Consider the following 18,492-nt stretch of genomic DNA (forward strand, 5'->3'; position numbering starts at 1 on the left):
CGGTGTCAACATGAGTTATCGTGATGTCCAAGCAGTTGAAATGCGAACGTTATTGAGCAGCTGAACACGAAGCTTCACCGCGTGTCGCTGTTTCGCAACCCCCAACCTGATCACGATTGACGCTGTTTTGACTCGCAGCCCGAGACTTGGTCGCACGGTCAGCGTTTAGGTTTAGAGAAATACGAGCAAATGACCTTTCATGAAAAATACTGCCTACATTTGAAAAATAAACACCTTGTCCTTAAATAGCATTTGCTCGTTCCCGAAAGACTTTTATTTTTGACCTAATGTATTGTTGCCATCGCAATAACCCCATCCCTAGCGATGTCAGCGCTCTACCTTGGCCTTAAAAAGACACAATATGTATAGCAGACGATGTTTTGTGCAATAGTAGCGGAGAAGGGCCACTGGCCGAAAGGAGGTCGCCCTACACCGCCCTACGGGATCCGTTCTCTTTAGAGACCGCGGCGTCGTTGGCGACTGAGTTCAGATGGCGGCGAACTGCGCGCGACGGTAATCGGCTGGCGCTGTAAATCGCCGCGGTCCCTGCGCTGCCCCCGGCAAACTCGACTGATTGCGCGGCCTCCACGCGGCCTCGCAGGAGACCTCACAGGTATAGCGTGGCGTTCGTGGGGGGTTTAGCGCGGTGGACAGCTTCTTAGCGATCTCAGAACGTCCTCACGGCGTTCCGCCACTCGACGGTGGCGTCTCTTAAACAGTTCTCCAGCGTTATCGTGTGCGCTACAATCCTTCTAGTGCTGCCGCTGTGCTAGCTCAGCGCTGTAGCTGTGTTCTAGCGCTCACTCTTCAAGCTCCCAGTGCTGTAGCTGTGTTCTAGGGCTCACTGTTCAAGCTCAGTGCTGTAACTGAGTTCTAGCGCTGACTGTTCAAGCGCTCAGCGCTGTAGCTGTGTTCTAGCGCTCAGGTGGCCGACTCAGATGGCTTGGTTTGTCCGGTAAGCACGCGCTGGGCCGGCTTCACTGCCGCAGCTGCGTGGGCCTCACTGACACCGCGGCCTTGCGGCGCTGACGCAGAGAAACCGCCGCGCTGCTGGAGTCTGGTGACAAGTTTTGGGTTTATTTTGTTCAACCCGTTGAAAACTACAACATGGGACCTTTTTTGCCAGTGTTATTGTATTAAAAAATAAGAATAGGTTTCGACCCGTTCTAGAAATAAAACAGGTGTTAAGATGTCCAAACGCCAAATAGAAACATTTTGGAAGGAATCATGGCTACATTAACCACACGTACTTGTGGCGAACAAAAAAAAACGTGCTCTGAAGGCGACCAGTACAAAGACAATGCACTATCAGAGCACTTATAGGGTGAGCAGTGACAAAATATTGTCTTATTAAATAACTAAGAATACCAGTTTTTATTGATTACGAATGCACATTTTTTTAAACATAAGAATAGGTTTTATTCTTTCTGGCAATAAAACAGGTGTTAAGATATTCAAACATATAGCTGCTCACCCCGAGAAATAAATGCTCTGATACGTGCATTGCCTTCGGCAATCGCTGGTTTGACACTGGTGAGACAAGGCCATCAAGAAGGATGTCTGGTGTAGGCCGATCACTTCCAAAGACAATGCATATATCATCAGAGCATGTTTTGTTTGCATGTTCACCACAAGTACGTGGTTAATGCAACATGATTCCTCGCTTAAGGTTTATATTTGGTGTTTGCACATCTTAACGCCTGTTTTATTGCCATAAAGGGTAAAACCCATTATTTTTTCATACCGGTGAATACTCAAGAGACAAGGATGAGTTTAATTTTCAAGGGTGACATGCGTTGACAGAATTACAAAGCTATAGCATAAAAACTAAGAACAACAATGAAGCAAAAATAAATCGACAAAAAAAACAACGAAATACAAATTATAGTAAAAAACGGCGTTACTTGATGAGTCAAAAGTAGTGTTCATACATAATTAATGCTGAAGAATATATATTTCCAGCAACAGAAACTGGATTGTATAACACACTTAAAAACAACATGAATAGTAAAGTTAAGGCTAAAGAAACATCAAAATACATTTTGGCTGATTATTGCACGACTATGGAAACAGACAAAAATATACGATATGTTAATTATGTCAAACATAAGCGACAGTCAAGTGACATCTTCGGGGAACAATCCCAGCGGGGGAAGACATAGAACACTGTGGACGCAAGGGCATCGTTTGGCCGGAATACGTCGGTGAGACAGAATGGCAGTTTCTGTCTTGGCCTGCGGGATACAAACGTGGCACTGTATTTGTCCCCGAGTGCTCAATTGGCTAAAGAACCTGGGATACACGGCACAATTTTAACAACTCAAGAATGGTTAGACTAGAGCACACAACCAATAGACATTGCTGAGGGTGTATGGAATAACGTATTTGAAGACAATGACCGATTAACTAAATATACATGTGAGATTCCTTATCACTACCTGACTACCATGCACACACTTTGGGAAAACAATCTGCAGTGATCCAGATAACCACAACAGCTTCAATTTTGTAACAATACTGCCCATTAATGTCCATGATTTCCATCCTACAGCAACTGAATACACATCTAGGACTACACCATCATCCATAAACCCTCGATGCTGATTTGCATAGCTATCTGCTATATATTGTTTTTTACAAAACTGCTGGAATAATATCTTGGTTGTTTACACACCTTTTCTTTCAGCGTTAAACCCATTCTGACTGGGATATTTTGGACAGATGAAGACTACAATCCCCTCACTGCAGTCGAAATGTCTCATTAAAATATCGGCTGGTGGTGCCCAAATATATTGTCAAAAGTATAACGCACAAATGTAAAAAAAAATATTAATTGCACAAACAAAACAAAGACCCGGTAAAGCCTGTATTCACCTCACTGTAATGATACAATCGTTTTATTGGCTCAGTAGTGATGGATAAAACAAATAATGGCTTGCCTTGTTTTACAAGTTGGAAATTTGGGTTGTGGCTTGCAGCACCCACTCACATGATGATGTGAGTGCTGACCGGGAGAGCCCAGACTCATTCTATAAACTATGTTAAGCTAAACTTTTAAATTTTACCAGGTTAGGCCCACTGAGCTATATCGCTCTTTTTCAGAAGTGACCTGGCCATAAATGATAGCTCAACGAAGTGGCTTATCAAGTGGAAATGTATCAGCCAAATACTCTAGGCACATGTTTCTAAATGTGGAGGGAAAAACCAGAGGACCCGGAGTAATATCTACACGACCATGGGGAAAACATGCAAACTCAAAATATATAGACATCGATTCCACGACCTCATGTATAGCAGGCGAGGCAGTTATCTCGCCACCGCGGTGCCCATTCACCACATAGTGGGTGAGGAGAGGTAAATAAGGGGTCACCGTGCTATATTTTTCCTGGGCTCAGCCGAGTAAAGTACAATTTATACACTATATTCAGAAACACCACAATGATTAAAAAAAAATCCAAATATTAATTACTCCCAAACACAAATGTCGGTAGTGGCAGAATACGTGTGCCAACAAGGACTCTCAATTTATTTTGATAATGTTGAAGTTTTGTGCAAAACTAGTTACTACTCGGCAAGACTAATTTGATAATCTATTATTAACCTTTCTGAAAGATACAGGCTCAGTGCTGCTTGGAAGAATATTATCAAGTAATACACTGTTTAACTGCATGCCTATGCAGGTCACCATACGCCTAAAAAATTAACCTGTAAAAACAAAGTTTTTCACTATAAATCCTTTATATGCGTGGCATCGGTTTTATTTTATTATTCATTTCTGTTTTTCTTGAGTAAGAGTTTTATTTTTATCACATTGGTATTTTAAATTAAATATGAATTGTTTTTTTTTCTAAAAAGTGGAAAATTATGGGAAAAAAATTTCACGAAAAGAAATTGTCACGCACAACGAGTCTGTGCAAAATGTCAGCTCGATTGGATCACGGGAAGTGGGTTAAACAACGACCGAAAGATTTGCACGGTCGTAAGCGCGCAAGCAAGCAAGTGAACTTAATATAAAAGATTTAAAAAGGAGACTTGGGCTGGTGTACTTCAACTTCTCAATTCCGTTGTCACTGCTCATACACCGCAGCAACGCTCATCGCCAAACCCACCCTGTTCATTCGTTTTCCAGTCCCTTTTAAACCTCTCCGCCCTCCAACAATCAACTTTTTCAAATTTCCCGCTCTTCCACGATTTGCTCTCTGCACCAATCCGATCCGTGTCATCCACTCACCCATCGGATTGCGTGTCTTGCATGTCAGTGCTCACACCCCCAATGTCTATTCCCTGCCCGAGCGTGCTGTGTGTGCATGACGTGAGTGGCCCCTGACCCCTGACCTCCAACCCTTCTCTGGTGCATCCCCCGTGTGCATGATTGATGTGTGTGGCGTGTGTGATATCGAGTGTGGATGGTATACATGTTTGTGTGGTGCGGCTGTGTGAAGATGGGTGGGTTATCCTCGACACGTCCATGGTGATTAACTGTGAGCAGCTAATAACAAGTATTGCGATTTCTTGCACCCACCAAAACGGCTGGATGTGCAAGCATGGTGTACATACATAACGTGCATGCATAATGCACGTTGTTGCATGCACATTTTGTATGTTGATTACCCTATGAATAACCCAACCAGAAATGGATATCCATTGTAAATTATATTCATACATTAACCCTCCTTCCTCTGGCCTTCGCACCTGATTTTCTCACAAGTGACAACATCACATTTATCCCTCTATTTTAAACCAAAACAGGATTTTTCCACAACTGGTTGTCGCCTGATGATGCTGGTTGTAATTACCAGTGAAACGTCAAACTCGAATTGTTGTGGTTTTACTCTCCAACACACCGGGTGTGCCGAACTAGTAACGAATTGGAATGCTTTGTTTACGTGCCAAACCTAATTGGCTGTGTTGGCTGGTGGCGGGTTTAACGACACATTTATATTTATGTAGTGGTAATAACTACTCGCTGTTCAGCGATCTGCGAGAGAGCGGATCGAAAACACAATTGTCCCGCTCGGTAAACGGTCAGGGTCAATTGAGGTAATGTAGGATCCAAACGCCAGATTGGGAAGCACCAATCAGAAGGTTCCACAAAATGGCCTGGGATTGGACGAGCCCAGCCACGAACCAGTATAAAGGCCAGAGCGCTGAGAGCTCTGGGCAGTTCTGCCTACACGAAGACTCAAGCTGGCTGAAGACAGCTAGAACCCTGGACCAAGCCTTCCAGCCCTTGTAAGGGCTGAGGCTCTGTGTAACCAGTGGTCAAGGGAGAATAGGTCTTGGATAGGCAGGACCCTGGCTCCCAGCCTTCCCGCCCTTGTAAGGGCGAAGGTCCTGAGCGACCAGAGGTCGGGGACCCACCGGGCTAGCGGTGGGTCAGTGAGCCTCCCCTAGGTCCCAGTCGGAGGAAGCTAGGTTAGCAGGGAGATTGAGATAGCTCCTGCCAAAGTCCGGAGGCTGTACCTCCTTGGGATAGGAGATAGACTTGAGTGTTAAGCTTTGCTAAGTCCGGAGGCTGTACCTCCTCAGGGTAACGGGTAAGGGATTATGTTAAGGAAACAATAAGCAGTGTGTGCCTTAAGGAAGGAGTTTATTTGTCCATCATTTACAACACTACATTTACGTAATCTAACCCAAAAACTTCAATTATGGTTAATATTTTTGTGTAGAATGAAAAATTCTGATTTGAGAACAGCAGCTAATCTGAATGCGACTGCGTGGTTCTGGGTAGGTGTCACAGGGCTGTGTCTCGCTTCCTGTGGAGGACATTATGAGCCGTGCAGCACCGAGGCCAAAGGATGCAATTCAGGCCCTGTGCCGGCTGCTCTCCAGCCTCGGGCTTGGCACGGTCAGCCCAGAACAATTTCGGCAAGCCAAGTACGACCGACCAGAGAGTGTACGTCCCTCTCCTCACTTTGTTTTTACAATAACCATCACCTATTTTACAATGATAACTTTTTTTGTAATAATCATCTCTTGGACATTAACCACCATTTTCTAGTTTTTGTTGTTGCAAAATAACACTCACCAGTTTTAACAATAATCCTTATTCCCTGTTTTACAACAACAATCTTCGTCTATTTTACAGTAACCATCATGGCCATTTTTACAATAACCATCATAGTCTGTTTTACAATAACTGTGGTGGTGTTCACTATAGTCATGTGTCACTACTCGTGCTGGGAGCAGGTACCTGTATTCTGGTTTCTCCTGTCCCGGGTGCTTGTGTGCACCACGGGAGATGCTGCTGCTGCTGCTGCTCCGGTGGTGGAGGAGAAGGGGAATGTGGAAGTGACAGCTCTGGACCGAAAGACACCTGATGGTACGGGGACACGGGCATGGGGACATAGGAGACTTGAGAGACTTGGGTCATGTGGGGATGCAGGGAGTTTAGATTTGAAGCCAAGTCGAGAGCAGAGGACAGACTGGAATGAGTGAAATTATGTATAAATTTACTTAATGGAACTAAATACAATAAATTCCAGTTTTTTTAAAATATAGAAATGCATCACATAGTCATATGACTGGGGTTTCCTGCAAAAGGATGTGAGGCAAACACATTTTTTGTGAAAAAATAGACATGTAATTCCAGATAAATGTGTCCCAATGGCATACATTTAAAAAGGAATCCTTGGTGTGATGCACAATGTCTATAATACAACAAATTAAAATTACTCCCTACAAAAGCACCATGCCGATGGATTCTAGAATCCATTGTACTCACATCTTGCCGCATTGCAGCCCATACGAACTACACTTGGTGTTCCCAGACAGTCTCTCCAATAGGAACCAAGTATTACCCTGATTATATTTTTTAAGTGGATGAGGCCGGGTGCATTCAGGGTGATCCATACCGCGAAAGGGCATTTGGGCAATGAGGCTCAGTAAAGTTAAAACTCAAAGTATTTCTTGTTTAAACCAATCCTACTGGGAAATGTTTGTCAGGAATGATATGTTAATACGATCTGGTCTGTCTGCATAATAGACTGACAGACCAGCCTCTGATGGGGCCTCTAGACAACAGACTGGTGCCTGGCGTGGTTTCCCTCTATGCGTAGATGTCATCTCCACTGTGAAGGCTGGGCTGCTGCATCATGGTTACGTGGCCCCTGAGATCTTCCAGCCGGGGGGAGCCCAGCAGCTGGGTTCTCTGGAGCTGCTCCTCGCATTCTCATGGCTTCTTCACACCACCCACTTCCCGGTTCGCCACCTGACCCAGGGTGCTCTGCAACTTGACGATGGTGCCATGAAATTGTTTCCTGTGAGTGCATAACATACCTTTATTTCTCATCATTAGATACATCCTCTAAGTGTGAAAATGTCACTTAGGCCATACAAATAATTCATAATCATACATTTCCTCATTGTTGTGTTATATTCTAGGTCTAGAGTTGTCAGCAAATATTGCACAGCACCATTGCTTTCTTCTGCTATCTCACTCGGCTATTACAGTAAATACATGACGTCAAAGGTTTATTCGAACCATCTCCATAATAGAGGTTTTTGGGTTAGATCGCGTAAATATATAAATGTGTCATTAAAACCCGTCACCACCCGACACAGCCAACTGGTAAGGTTTGTCACGTAAACAGAACATGCCAACTCGTCACTAGTACAGCACACCTGTGTGTTGGAGAGCCAAGCCACAGCATTTACAATCTGAGTACGACGTTTCATCAGTAATTACAACTAGCTTCACAATGAGACCTTTACCAGTGGCAATATATAGTAATAGGTTTTTACCCTTTTAACTGGTACAAAAACTGACACCTTTATACAAGGCATCATGTTTGCAATTGTACCAGTTGAAAGGCTAAAAACCAATTACTATATTTTGCCACTGGTAAAGGAGGTTTTATAGTGTAAATGCTTACCCCGAGCTCTCAATACTCTGATAGTGCGCTGTCTTTGAGTTGTACGCCTTTTGGCGTCATCTGGTCCAACACCAATGGAGACTAGGCTCTAAGAAAAGCTGTCTTCGGGTGTGGACCAATCAACTTCAAGGACAGTGCATATCATTATCATCTTCAGAGTTGTTTCTTTTTGTTTGCATTTTGACTGCTTGTGTTGTGGTTATTGCAAACATGATGCCTTGTATAAAGGTGTCAGTTTTTGTACCAGTTGAAAGGGTAAAAACCTATTACTACAACTATCTTCATCAGGCGACAGCCAAATTTGTGGAGAAGTCTAACTGTTTATTGGTGTGGTTACATGTCGTTGCATCATTACGTTGCCTCAGTAATCCCTCCCCCCCACATTGTGCAAGAGCGCAGAAGCGTGGTCAATACATCTACGCCTCTATATAAGGAACGCAGTGTGAGGTTGAGCACAGTGTGGATGAGATGAAAGAGTCTAATAGACCGAGTTATTAACTTTGGTGGAGGAATCAAGGATTGACGTCCACAGAAAAACAGTAATCATGATAGTAGTTTGCGCTCCATCAACGTAGGAATAGCAAAATGGACAAACTCTCAAAGTCCCGTCGTGGCTAGCAGACGTCGGCATTTAGCTGCTGAAAATTTTGCCGAATGCAAGAATAAAATCATACTGACTGCTGTCCAGTGAATTTTCGAGCTTTCTTAACGTGTTCTGCTTTAACTACTTTCACGTTAACTAGAGCGGTGCTTTCTTGAGGCTCTGACTGGGGGAATGCTTCTCACTGCCTCTCAAACAGGAGCTCGCAAACAGTGAGCTGCCCGGTGAGGAGCAGTGGCACCTGCGCCCCGTTGATGGCGCCCCCTTGCCCAAGGATGGCGTGCACTACGCACTGTGGCTCATGGGGAAGCTGCGTATGCGAGTGCGGGCACTGCACAGTGCGCGCCAGCAGCTCTGCACCCTGCTGCACCATGTACACTCGACATGCAGGCAGCCACACCAACCTGGCAAACACCTCTCCGGCACCGAGGCATACCTGCTGAGACACCCGAATAGACTGACGCAGGTGAGACCAGTCACGTGGACTCACACAGGTTTACAAGCACACAGATTTACACAGGTATGGCCTGTCTTGCATGGATTCACACAGGCTCATACTGGCTCTCACAGATTTACACAGACTGATACAGGCCCACACAATCTCACACAGGCTGACAGACTTGCATAAGTCTGACATTGACTCATATGGGTACGATCAAGCCTGGAACCAGGGCTTTGCAACCAGGGACCCATAACTAGGAATCTAACACAGGGAAATGAATCGCAGACACAGGACAATAAATATGAGATGTAAAAAACTTACCATTGAACTTTGTTTAAAGAAACAATTGTAACTCATCACCTTATCACCACTAACTCCCTGACCTTGCCTGGTTTCTGCTATGTGCAGGTGTAATCTCTATGGTCATTGACGGAGGGAGTGGTTTATGGGACAGTGTCTCATTTCCCAGGTCCTACAGCAGCTTGGAGAGGAAAATGCCAGACTGGAGGCCTTCATTGAGTGGAGGAATATGGAGCCTGCTTTCTGGCAGTGGATGGTGAGCATGACACCAGCTGTAGTGACACATCAGGGCACAAGATGTTTTCTGAGTGAGCGCCTAGAAACCTTGTGTAGAGTGTCCTGTGTGACCTGAGTTCTATTTCAATTATGGCTACCATCAGTGGTGATATCTGAACTGGTGCTGGTGTTCCCCTTCACCAACCCACACTAACCAGCATCGTGTAGTATGGCTAAACAATCATGACTGAAACGGCATGGGGAGACCTTTATTCAGCAGTGGACTGATAAGAGGCTCTAACATTTTTTAGTAATATGCATTTGTGGACTTTTCGGCTAATGTAACAAACATGACAGACAAAGCAGATTGATAAATGAACATAACAGTTCATTTTAAAGGAACACACATTACAAATTAAACATCATATATAGGTGTTAAAAGACTATAAATGTCATCGTGGCCAAAGCTGTTGATGCCACCAGACCTCACCAAAACTTTCTGCCCTTTGCCAGATCCCGCAGCTGCTGCACAGTAGACACATGACCTCCAAAATCTTCCCTAACAGTCACATATTATAGGGCCTTAGACTTACATAGACTAACAGAGGCCCATAGACTTGCACAAACACTCATAGGTGTGCCCTAATAGTCTATTTCCACCATCTGCTCTTAGGTCTCCCTCTTGGTCGCAGGACTTGTGGAGACAACTCCAATGCCTGTCTCTGCGATCGGCCCACACACTGTGCACACGTCCTACTCAGCACAACCATTTTTTGTCTAATCACATTTAAGAAAGACAAGATGCGAGAATCAAATGTTGACCTTGAATGACATAAGCCACTTCGTTGAGCTATAATTTGTGTCCAGGTAGCTTCTGAAAAAGAGTGAATGGTAAACAAAAATAGTTTTATAAAAGAGTTGTACAGATTCACGGAATTTTGGAGAGAACGAAAATTACCACATACCATCTATAATGGTTGCTGTGCTGTGCTGGTTTCTAGGAGAGTGTTGTGGAAGTGAAGCTGATTCAGCAAGAGCATCGGGGTCGTTGCCCCAGCTCAGCTGTGCCATGTCACCGGGGGACGGAGGGGGTGCAGGACATGTGCCTCGATTCTCGGCTCGGCTCGGTGGGCAAGAGTCTCGCGAGGATTGAAAGGGACGTGCACTGCGCGCTGTGGCGCAGTCACGCTACGTGGCTCAGTGAGGTGCGGCACGACCCCACGGCACTGTCATGGTCTTGCATAACGGAGTTAGGGGTTAGTAGGGTCGCCGGAATGTGACAATACGATACACCATATGATACAAGATCCACTATAATCTGCGTATCGTCCGTTTTACTGAATGTCGCATCGTGACCATCATGGGTCATTTTATTTTTATACAATCTTATTTCTTGACAAAATATTAAATGATAATTAGATCTCTAAATAAATAGTTCCATTTAAACTCGTGCTTTGAAAAATAGTTTTCTTTTTATTACACGCTTTTATTTAACTCGCTCCGTCTGTTGTCGTATCCTTAAAAAATATTGTAACTCAATTTTTACCCACTTCCCAATGTGCTATCGACTGCAAACTTGGTATACTTATGTCATACTGATGAGAAGACTATATTCTATCATAAAAAATAAATATGTTTAAACATTTTACACGCTTTTATTTAACTCTGTTGTCGTATCCTCAAATCTTGTAACTCAATTTGAACCGTCTTCTTAATGCCGTATCGACTGCAAACTTGGTATAGGTATGTCATACTGATGACAATACTATATTCTATCATTACAATTTTTAAATATATATTTTTAAACATTTAACACGCTTTTATTTAACTCACTGTCTGTTGTCATATCCTCAAATCTTGTAACTCTATTTCAACCGTCTTCCCAATGTCGTATCGACTGAAAACTTGGTATAGGTATGTCATACTGATGACAATACTATATTCTATCATTTAAAATAAAACAAATATTTTTAAACAATCTTTTTTACGGCTCTAATTGTCAACGCTCAACTCACATTGCCTCTAAATCACCACGGTCCCTTACGCTGTGGCAAGCTGCAGGGCCACTTCCTGGAGTCGTGGAGTTCTGCCATTACGAGTACGGTACATTTCATTAAAGCGTGTTTAAAAAAAGTATTTTGGAATATTTTATTTTAAATGCAGTTTCTGAGCACATGGCAAAATAGCCAAATCATTAAGCGGCTAGCAACAAACAGCACTATCAAAGTAGTAATAGATAACAGTTAACACTTGTTTTTATCAGCATGGCAATTATGTAATGTTGTAATTCTTGCATTTTATACAAATAATTAATTCACTATTGTTTAACTTGGAGTATGTGTAGATTGTAAAGTTGCAGTGATTACAATAATTATAATTATGGCAGGCTTGTTGATTGAACAGCATTTAACTATTAGTAATTTTAATTTCTACTGATACTTTTTATTCTCAAGTACTGCAAAACACAAAATTTATAGTACACATGTTAAATACAGTTGCAGAGTTGAGGGAAACTGATATCCCGATTATCGTTTTATCATGAAAATTTATATTGTAACTAGCGTATTGTGAAAAATGACATTACGGGAATCCCAGGGATTAGTAAGGAATGTCCGGGATCTCACACGACCATACATACATTACACCAGCGATGCGTTACCGATTTCATGGATTAATCATGAATATAGGAAAATTTGAGCAACAAATTGTATATGATTTGAGATGCAATTTTCATGAATGGCACTATATATTGTCATAAAAGCACACTTCAGATATAAACACACCTGGTCCTACTCACAAGGAGTGTCATTATATCCATCTGTATATGTTCTTACATGATATTACGGAGTTTCCCATAATATTGTGCTGCCTGTTTACTCGTTCTGTTCCGCTCTGCATCTGTTATTGGCATAACTACTTCACCCGCAGGAGCGGCGACTGCTGCAGTGCGGCTCTGCACCATCAGCTGTGCGAGATCTCGCCGAGTCAGCACAGCAGGAGGCGAGCATGGTGGTGCGATCTCTGCAGGCTCCAGCCCAGCGGCTCGCTGCCACCTTGCTGCTTCTGCACCTGCCCTTCCACCTACATCTGAAGCAGCAGCAGCAGAGACAGCACCGGGGCGGGCACCAGCAGGAGAGAGAAAGCGGCGCGGTGGGGACGCCAGAGTTGGCGCTGTGGGAGGCAACGCGTGAGCTGGGCGGGCATCTCGCCCGCCTGCGTGCCTCGCTGAGGCAGCAGCACGGGCGTTGGCGGGAGAGGCTGGAGGCCATGCTGGACGGCAAGGAGAGCATCGTGTGCCTCCCGCCGCCCCACTCACACCACCGGTAAGGTGGCTGGTACTGCTGTCGACGAGAAGATGGACTCGGACTCATTGTTTCTACAGAGCCACGACGCCGGTGTAGTGGATTTCACTATTACGATTAAAAGGAAGTGAAATTTCACGGTTAAAATCCTACATGAAAAGCTCCATTCGTGCTCTCCTATGCTGCATTGGGGGACAAAGTGATTGCCAGAATAAGTAATATTTTGAATTCTAAGGGTTCAGTATTCCAAACTTTAGAACATTTAGTAAACCACTGTATAATACAGGTTTTTTGGGGTTGGCGTAAATATTTAAATGTGTCGTTAAACCCGCCACCACCCGACACAGCCAACTAGTAAGGTTTGTCACTTAAACAGAACGTGACCAATTCGTTACGAGTACAGCACACCGGTGTGTTGGAGAGCCAAGCCATAACATTTACAATCTGAGTACGACGTTTCACCAGTAATTACAACTAGCTTTATCAGGCGACAGCCACATTTGGCTTGGCTCTCCAACACACCGGTGTGCTGTACGTGTAACGAATTGGCATGTTCTGCTGAGAATAAATAAGGGGGAGATGTATACCTCCATTTCCGCTGCACTGCTGTTTGGACGTAGCATGTAGGCAATGTGAAACTAAATCAGAACCACAGACTAAAGGCCTCCATATTCATGGTTCTTTCAGTGAAGTGTCACGATCTGAGATAACTATTCAATTCAAGTCTTTTGCACCACCACCTTAGTTAAATGCCAAATTTATTTTTCCTTCCCGGTCCTCCTTGACTGCTGTTTAGGGACGTCATCTGCACATCCACTCTATATTCTATCAAATCCTCGCTCGCCCCTTACAACCAAAATAAATGGAAAATAAACCATGTGTATATTTCTGACACGTTTAATTATATGCGAGTTTAAGAAACGTATTTTATTCAGCTTATTAATTTCTGTATGAAAATTCCATGTTGCCAGCATCGATTCGCCGACTTTTGAATGTGGAATCGATCCAATCCGCACGTCGCAATACAGATTCTGGTACAGTATAAGAAACGATCCGATCCGTAGGTTCGCGATTCAGACGAGTAGAATCGATCTACGATCATCAGTCGTGTTGGAATCCGTTCTTGACTGGTGTCTGTGATGTGAGTGTTTTCTTGTCGCGGAACTTTTGCCTCTGCGCCAATTTTTCAATTTATATAACCGCAGAATTTCCCGTATCGCCGCAATGACCGCTTGTCACGACTTGCGCCGGGTTTCCTATCTTCGAGATCGGGGAGACCGAGTGGCTAGGCCCAAGCCTCGGCCTTTCTACAAAAAATCATTCGGCCGCGGAGCCCGAGCCCACAGCCGATCGCGGTTAGACTTCGTGATGTACCGGTTATTTTTTATAATACAGAAAGGTGTATTCATTTTTAATACGTAAATAAGTAGTAAATAAGTAGTTATTAGACTTCCGCTTTGATATATATGACATCCGTAGTGCGGATCAGCATAGTTTAGATAGGTACGTAGCGTAGTGTATATATGCGATTAGAATTGCCCAGACAAGTATATACATTTAGGATGTATAGTCTAAATAAGTGTATTTGACTTGAATAGTATACATACAGATACTTAGCACTGCATAGATTACATGGCGAACATCGTAATGGTCTACCCGCTGCCGAGTGTTGTGGCTGGGTGAGAGAGTGGGGTGGTGAGTTGAGTGGATGGAACAATGAGTTGGTGGTTGTCTTTTTTAAATCCTTTATATTAAGTTCGCTTGCTTGCGTGCTTGCTTGCTTACGACCGTGCAAATCGTTCGGTCGTTTTTTAACCCACTTCCCGTGATCCAATCGAGCTGACATTTTGCACACAGACTCGTTGTGCGTGACAATTAATTTTCGTGAATTTTTTTTCTAAAATTTTCCACTTTTTATGAAAAAAAAATGTCATATTTAATTTAAAATACCAATGTGATAAAAATGAAACTCTTACTCAAGAAAAACAGAAATGAATAATACAATAAAACCGATGCCACGCATATAAAGATTTATAGTGAAAAACTTTGTTTTTACGGGTTAATTTTTTAAATCCTTTATATTAAGTTCACTTGCTTGCGCGCTTACGACCGTGCAAATCTTTCGGTCGTTTTTTAACCCACTTCCCGTGATCCAATCGAGCTGACATTTTGCACACATACTCGTTGTGCGTGACAAATAATTTTCGTGAATTTTTTTTTCCAAATTTGTACACTTTTTAGGGAAAAAAAAATATTTAATTACCAATTGCTTAATGGTGGCAGGCAATGATCTGACCCATAGGTGGCAGCCATCTCAAGCCAGAGCACGAGAGGACTCTAGCCGCCACGCATATATAGGATTTATAGTGAAAAACTTTGTTTTTACGGGTTAATTTTTAAATCCTTTATATTAAGTTCACTTGCTTGCACGCTTACGACCGTGCACATCTTTCGGTCGTTTTTTAACCCACTTCCCGTGATCCAATCGAGCTGACATTTTGCACACAGACTCGTTGTGCGTGACAATTTATTTTCGTGAAAATTTTTCCAAAATTTTCCACTTTTTAGGAAAAAGAAAATTTCATATTTAATTGAAAATACCAATGTGATCAAAATGAAACTCTTACTCAAGAAAAACAGAAATGAATAATAAAATAAAACCGATGCCACGCATATAAAGGATTTATAGTGAAAAACTTTTGTTTTTATGGGTTAATTTTTCTGTGTAAGTTTGCACGTATAGGTTTCCATAGGTGTGCGTTTAATTGTTACACGGATTATCCCATTTAGCACAGCGACGTCTAAACAATACAAACAAGTAAACCCGTAAAAACAAAGTTTTTCACTATAAATCCTTTATATGCGTGGCATCGGGGCGGCTAGAGTCCTCTCGTCCTCTGGCTTGAGATGGCTGCCGCCTATGGGTCAGATGATTGTCTGGCAGCATTAAACAAGCGGTAATTAAATATTTATTTATTTTTCCCTAAACAGTGTAAAATTTAGGAAAATTTTTTCACGAAAATGCATTGTCACGCACAACGAGTCTGTGTGCAAAATGTCAGCTCAATTAGATCACGGGAAGTGGGTTAAAAAACGACCGAAAGATTTGCACGGTCCTAAGCAAGCAAGCGAACTTAATATAAAGGATTTAATAAGTATAACCAGTAAAAACAAAGTTTTTCACTATAAATCCTTTATATGCGTGGCGGCTTGAGTCCTCTCGTCCTCTGGCTTGAGATGGCTGCCACCTATGGGTCAGATGATTGCATTGCACCATTAAGCAATTGGTAATTAAATATAATATTTACGTCCTAAAAAGTGTAACATTTTGGAAAACATTTTCACGAACATTAATTGTCTCGCACAACGAGTCTGTGTGCAAAATGTCAGCTCGATTGGATCACGGGAAGTTGGTTAAAAAACGACCGAAAAATTTGCACGGTCGTAAGCAAGCAAGCAAGCGAACTTAATATAAAGGATTTAAAAAAACATCAATATTGCAGAGAACAAGTACAGGGTCCGAGGGATGTTGCACAACTATCACACGAGGTATTTAACGGTCGTAAACGATACACGCAAATAAAACTGCAACTATATTAGAGGAAGGGAAACTACAATAAGTAATATAAAAAAAACACTTTTTAAAAACACGCTTTTATGAAATGTACGAGTAATGGAAGAACTCGACTCCAGGAAGTGGCCCCGAGGCTTGCCACAGCGTAAGGGACCGTGGTGATTTACATCCAACGTGAGTTGAGCGTGGACAATGAGAGCCAAGCCGAACATCTCTTTATCTCCATATATATAAAAGGCAAAGTTGTGATTATGTGTGTCTGTTCAAAATATTTAGCGTACTTCCCGACAGGCTTTTGTATTTTTTTTGGGGGGGGGGGGGCTCAATAATGAAAATTCTTTTGCACAAGTGAGCTGTGACGTCACATCTGTCATGTGACCCGCGCGTGTGGAAGCGTAACGCATTGTAGTGTTGTGGTTAGCGCTACGCTGCGTTACGAACCTGGCGACCCGAGTTCGATTCCCGCTCACGGCCACCACCGGTGACGATTATTTGAACCGGTCCTGGGCCTCCCCTAGGTCGACTCAGCCTCAAACAAGTAACTGGTGTGGTGTGTGAACATCGCCACTGGGGAGACAAAGGCGGCCGGGCGTGGTGAATCCAAGTCCCGGGCGAAGCCAGGTAGTAAAGCTAGTAACATGTAAAAAATAATGTTTTAAAATATATTTTTATGATAGAATATAGTATTGGCATCAGTCTGACATAAGTATACCAAGTTTGCAGTCGATACCACATTGGGAAGTGGGTTATAAGATTTGAGGATACAACAACGACAACAACAACAGACAGTTAAATGAAAGTGTGTAAAAAGGGACATAAAGAGGGAGTGTGAAAGGAGGGAACCAAGCTATGGATGAGCAGCAAGGGTATTCCAGGAATGAGGAGCAACAACGCCAAAACATTTTTTTATTACTAAAGTTTTAGCATGTGCAATTTTTAGTCGATAGAAGGCATTTCTGAATATCGGGGATATATTCTAGATTTGAAGCTTTCGTTACTGCAAGGATTCATACTCTTAGGTTTTTTCGGTAAAGCCACCGAAAAAACCTAAGAGTACCGAAAAAACCTAAGAGTATCGGGGATAGAGTTAGAGGAACTATTAATTTAGGTTATTGGAAGATTAGTCATGGTGTCTCTGGATGTCCAGGGTGGACAGATTTGAGTTAATGTACATGTTGCAATGATGAGTTCTAGATTCACACGCTAGGTGGTAGATGGTATCACAATAATAAAATATGGGCAGAATAAATTGTGTGAGTGCAGTGTGTGTATCGTGTCTGTTAGTATACTGTGTGGGAATAAACTGTGTTGTGTGTGATTGCATAGTTGGTGAGAGTGTAAATTCTTTGTTGTGTATGAATGTGCTGTGTACAGAAATACCTCGGTTTACTTCTGGGATGCATTCCGGAAATGTGCGACGAATATCGAAAAAACGTAAATCAAAGTAATTTACAGGATAGGTGGAGGCGAAGGCTGAGGGACGAAGATGAGAAAGGACAGATGCTGTCAGCAACGTAAGTGTTGGTTGAGGCAATGCAAATGAGGTAGTGGTATTAATACATTGACGACGTATTTTGCGAAATGATGTAAAAGATAGAAAATAATAATCGGGGTATTCCTGTATTTGCAAAGTGCAGAACACACTGCCATTATATGTTGTGCCGATTCCCATTAGTGCGAAATAATTGCAGCACTTGGCCTAAAAGCCGATGTAACTTATTAGGGGATATTTTGTGTTTTTGTGTGAATGTTTACGTGCGTATGTTTACGTGCGTCTGTATGAGTATACTTTGGAGAGCAGTCGTGTATGTTGAACTTCTTTCACACCGTATGTAGCCAACCGTGTTAATCGGAGGTGCGGTGGAAGGACAACAAAAAGTGTAATGGATTGCGCGCTGCTCTATAATCCTGGCCACCCATGTTCGGTTCCTGCTCATGACCAACTCTGACGAATATCTGAACTGATCCAGAGCCTCCCCTAGGTCGACTCACCCTTAAATGTGTAGCTGGTGCAGTGTGTAAACATCAGCACTGGGAGACAAAGGTAGCCGGGCATGGTGCTGACCACCCACTCCCTTGTGCGCCATTCCGGCCTTCATAGGTGCTTGCTAAAAAACTTGCCATAACAGTATCTTACAGGCTATTTGTAGAATCTTTGTTCATATATGTGTGCATACCCGTGC

The 18,492-nt window shown here is 42.9% G+C and overlaps 1 protein-coding gene across 9 annotated transcripts in view; it reads left to right on the top strand.

Moving 5' to 3' along the window:
- The first annotated feature begins 559 nt into the window (after nt 1-559).
- Nucleotides 560-18,492, top strand: part of TEDC1 (tubulin epsilon and delta complex 1) — a 90,639-nt gene continuing 72,706 nt past the window's right edge. For 4 of the 9 annotated variants that reach the window (XM_078857253.1, XM_078857254.1, XM_078857257.1 and 1 more), the window contains exons 1-8: nt 560-613; nt 5,732-5,896; nt 6,190-6,322; nt 7,059-7,261; nt 8,675-8,941; nt 9,387-9,473; nt 10,435-10,638; nt 12,362-13,876. In XM_078857253.1, coding sequence (XP_078713379.1) covers nt 5,771-5,896; nt 6,190-6,322; nt 7,059-7,261; nt 8,675-8,941; nt 9,387-9,473; nt 10,435-10,638; nt 12,362-12,760 — 1,419 coding nt within the window. In that variant the 5' untranslated portion in view covers nt 560-613; nt 5,732-5,770 and the 3' untranslated portion in view covers nt 12,761-13,876. Of the gene's footprint in view, nt 614-5,731; nt 5,897-6,189; nt 6,323-7,058; nt 7,262-8,674; nt 8,942-9,386; nt 9,474-10,434; nt 10,639-12,361; nt 13,877-17,764; nt 17,824-18,492 lie in introns of all 9 variants that reach the window. The other 5 variants (XM_078857252.1, XM_078857255.1, XM_078857256.1 and 2 more) reach the window with 3 other exon arrangements.

This window comes from Lampetra fluviatilis, chromosome 5 (genome assembly GCF_964198595.1).
Source record: "Lampetra fluviatilis chromosome 5, kcLamFluv1.1, whole genome shotgun sequence".
Taxonomy (NCBI): domain Eukaryota; kingdom Metazoa; phylum Chordata; class Hyperoartia; order Petromyzontiformes; family Petromyzontidae; genus Lampetra; species Lampetra fluviatilis.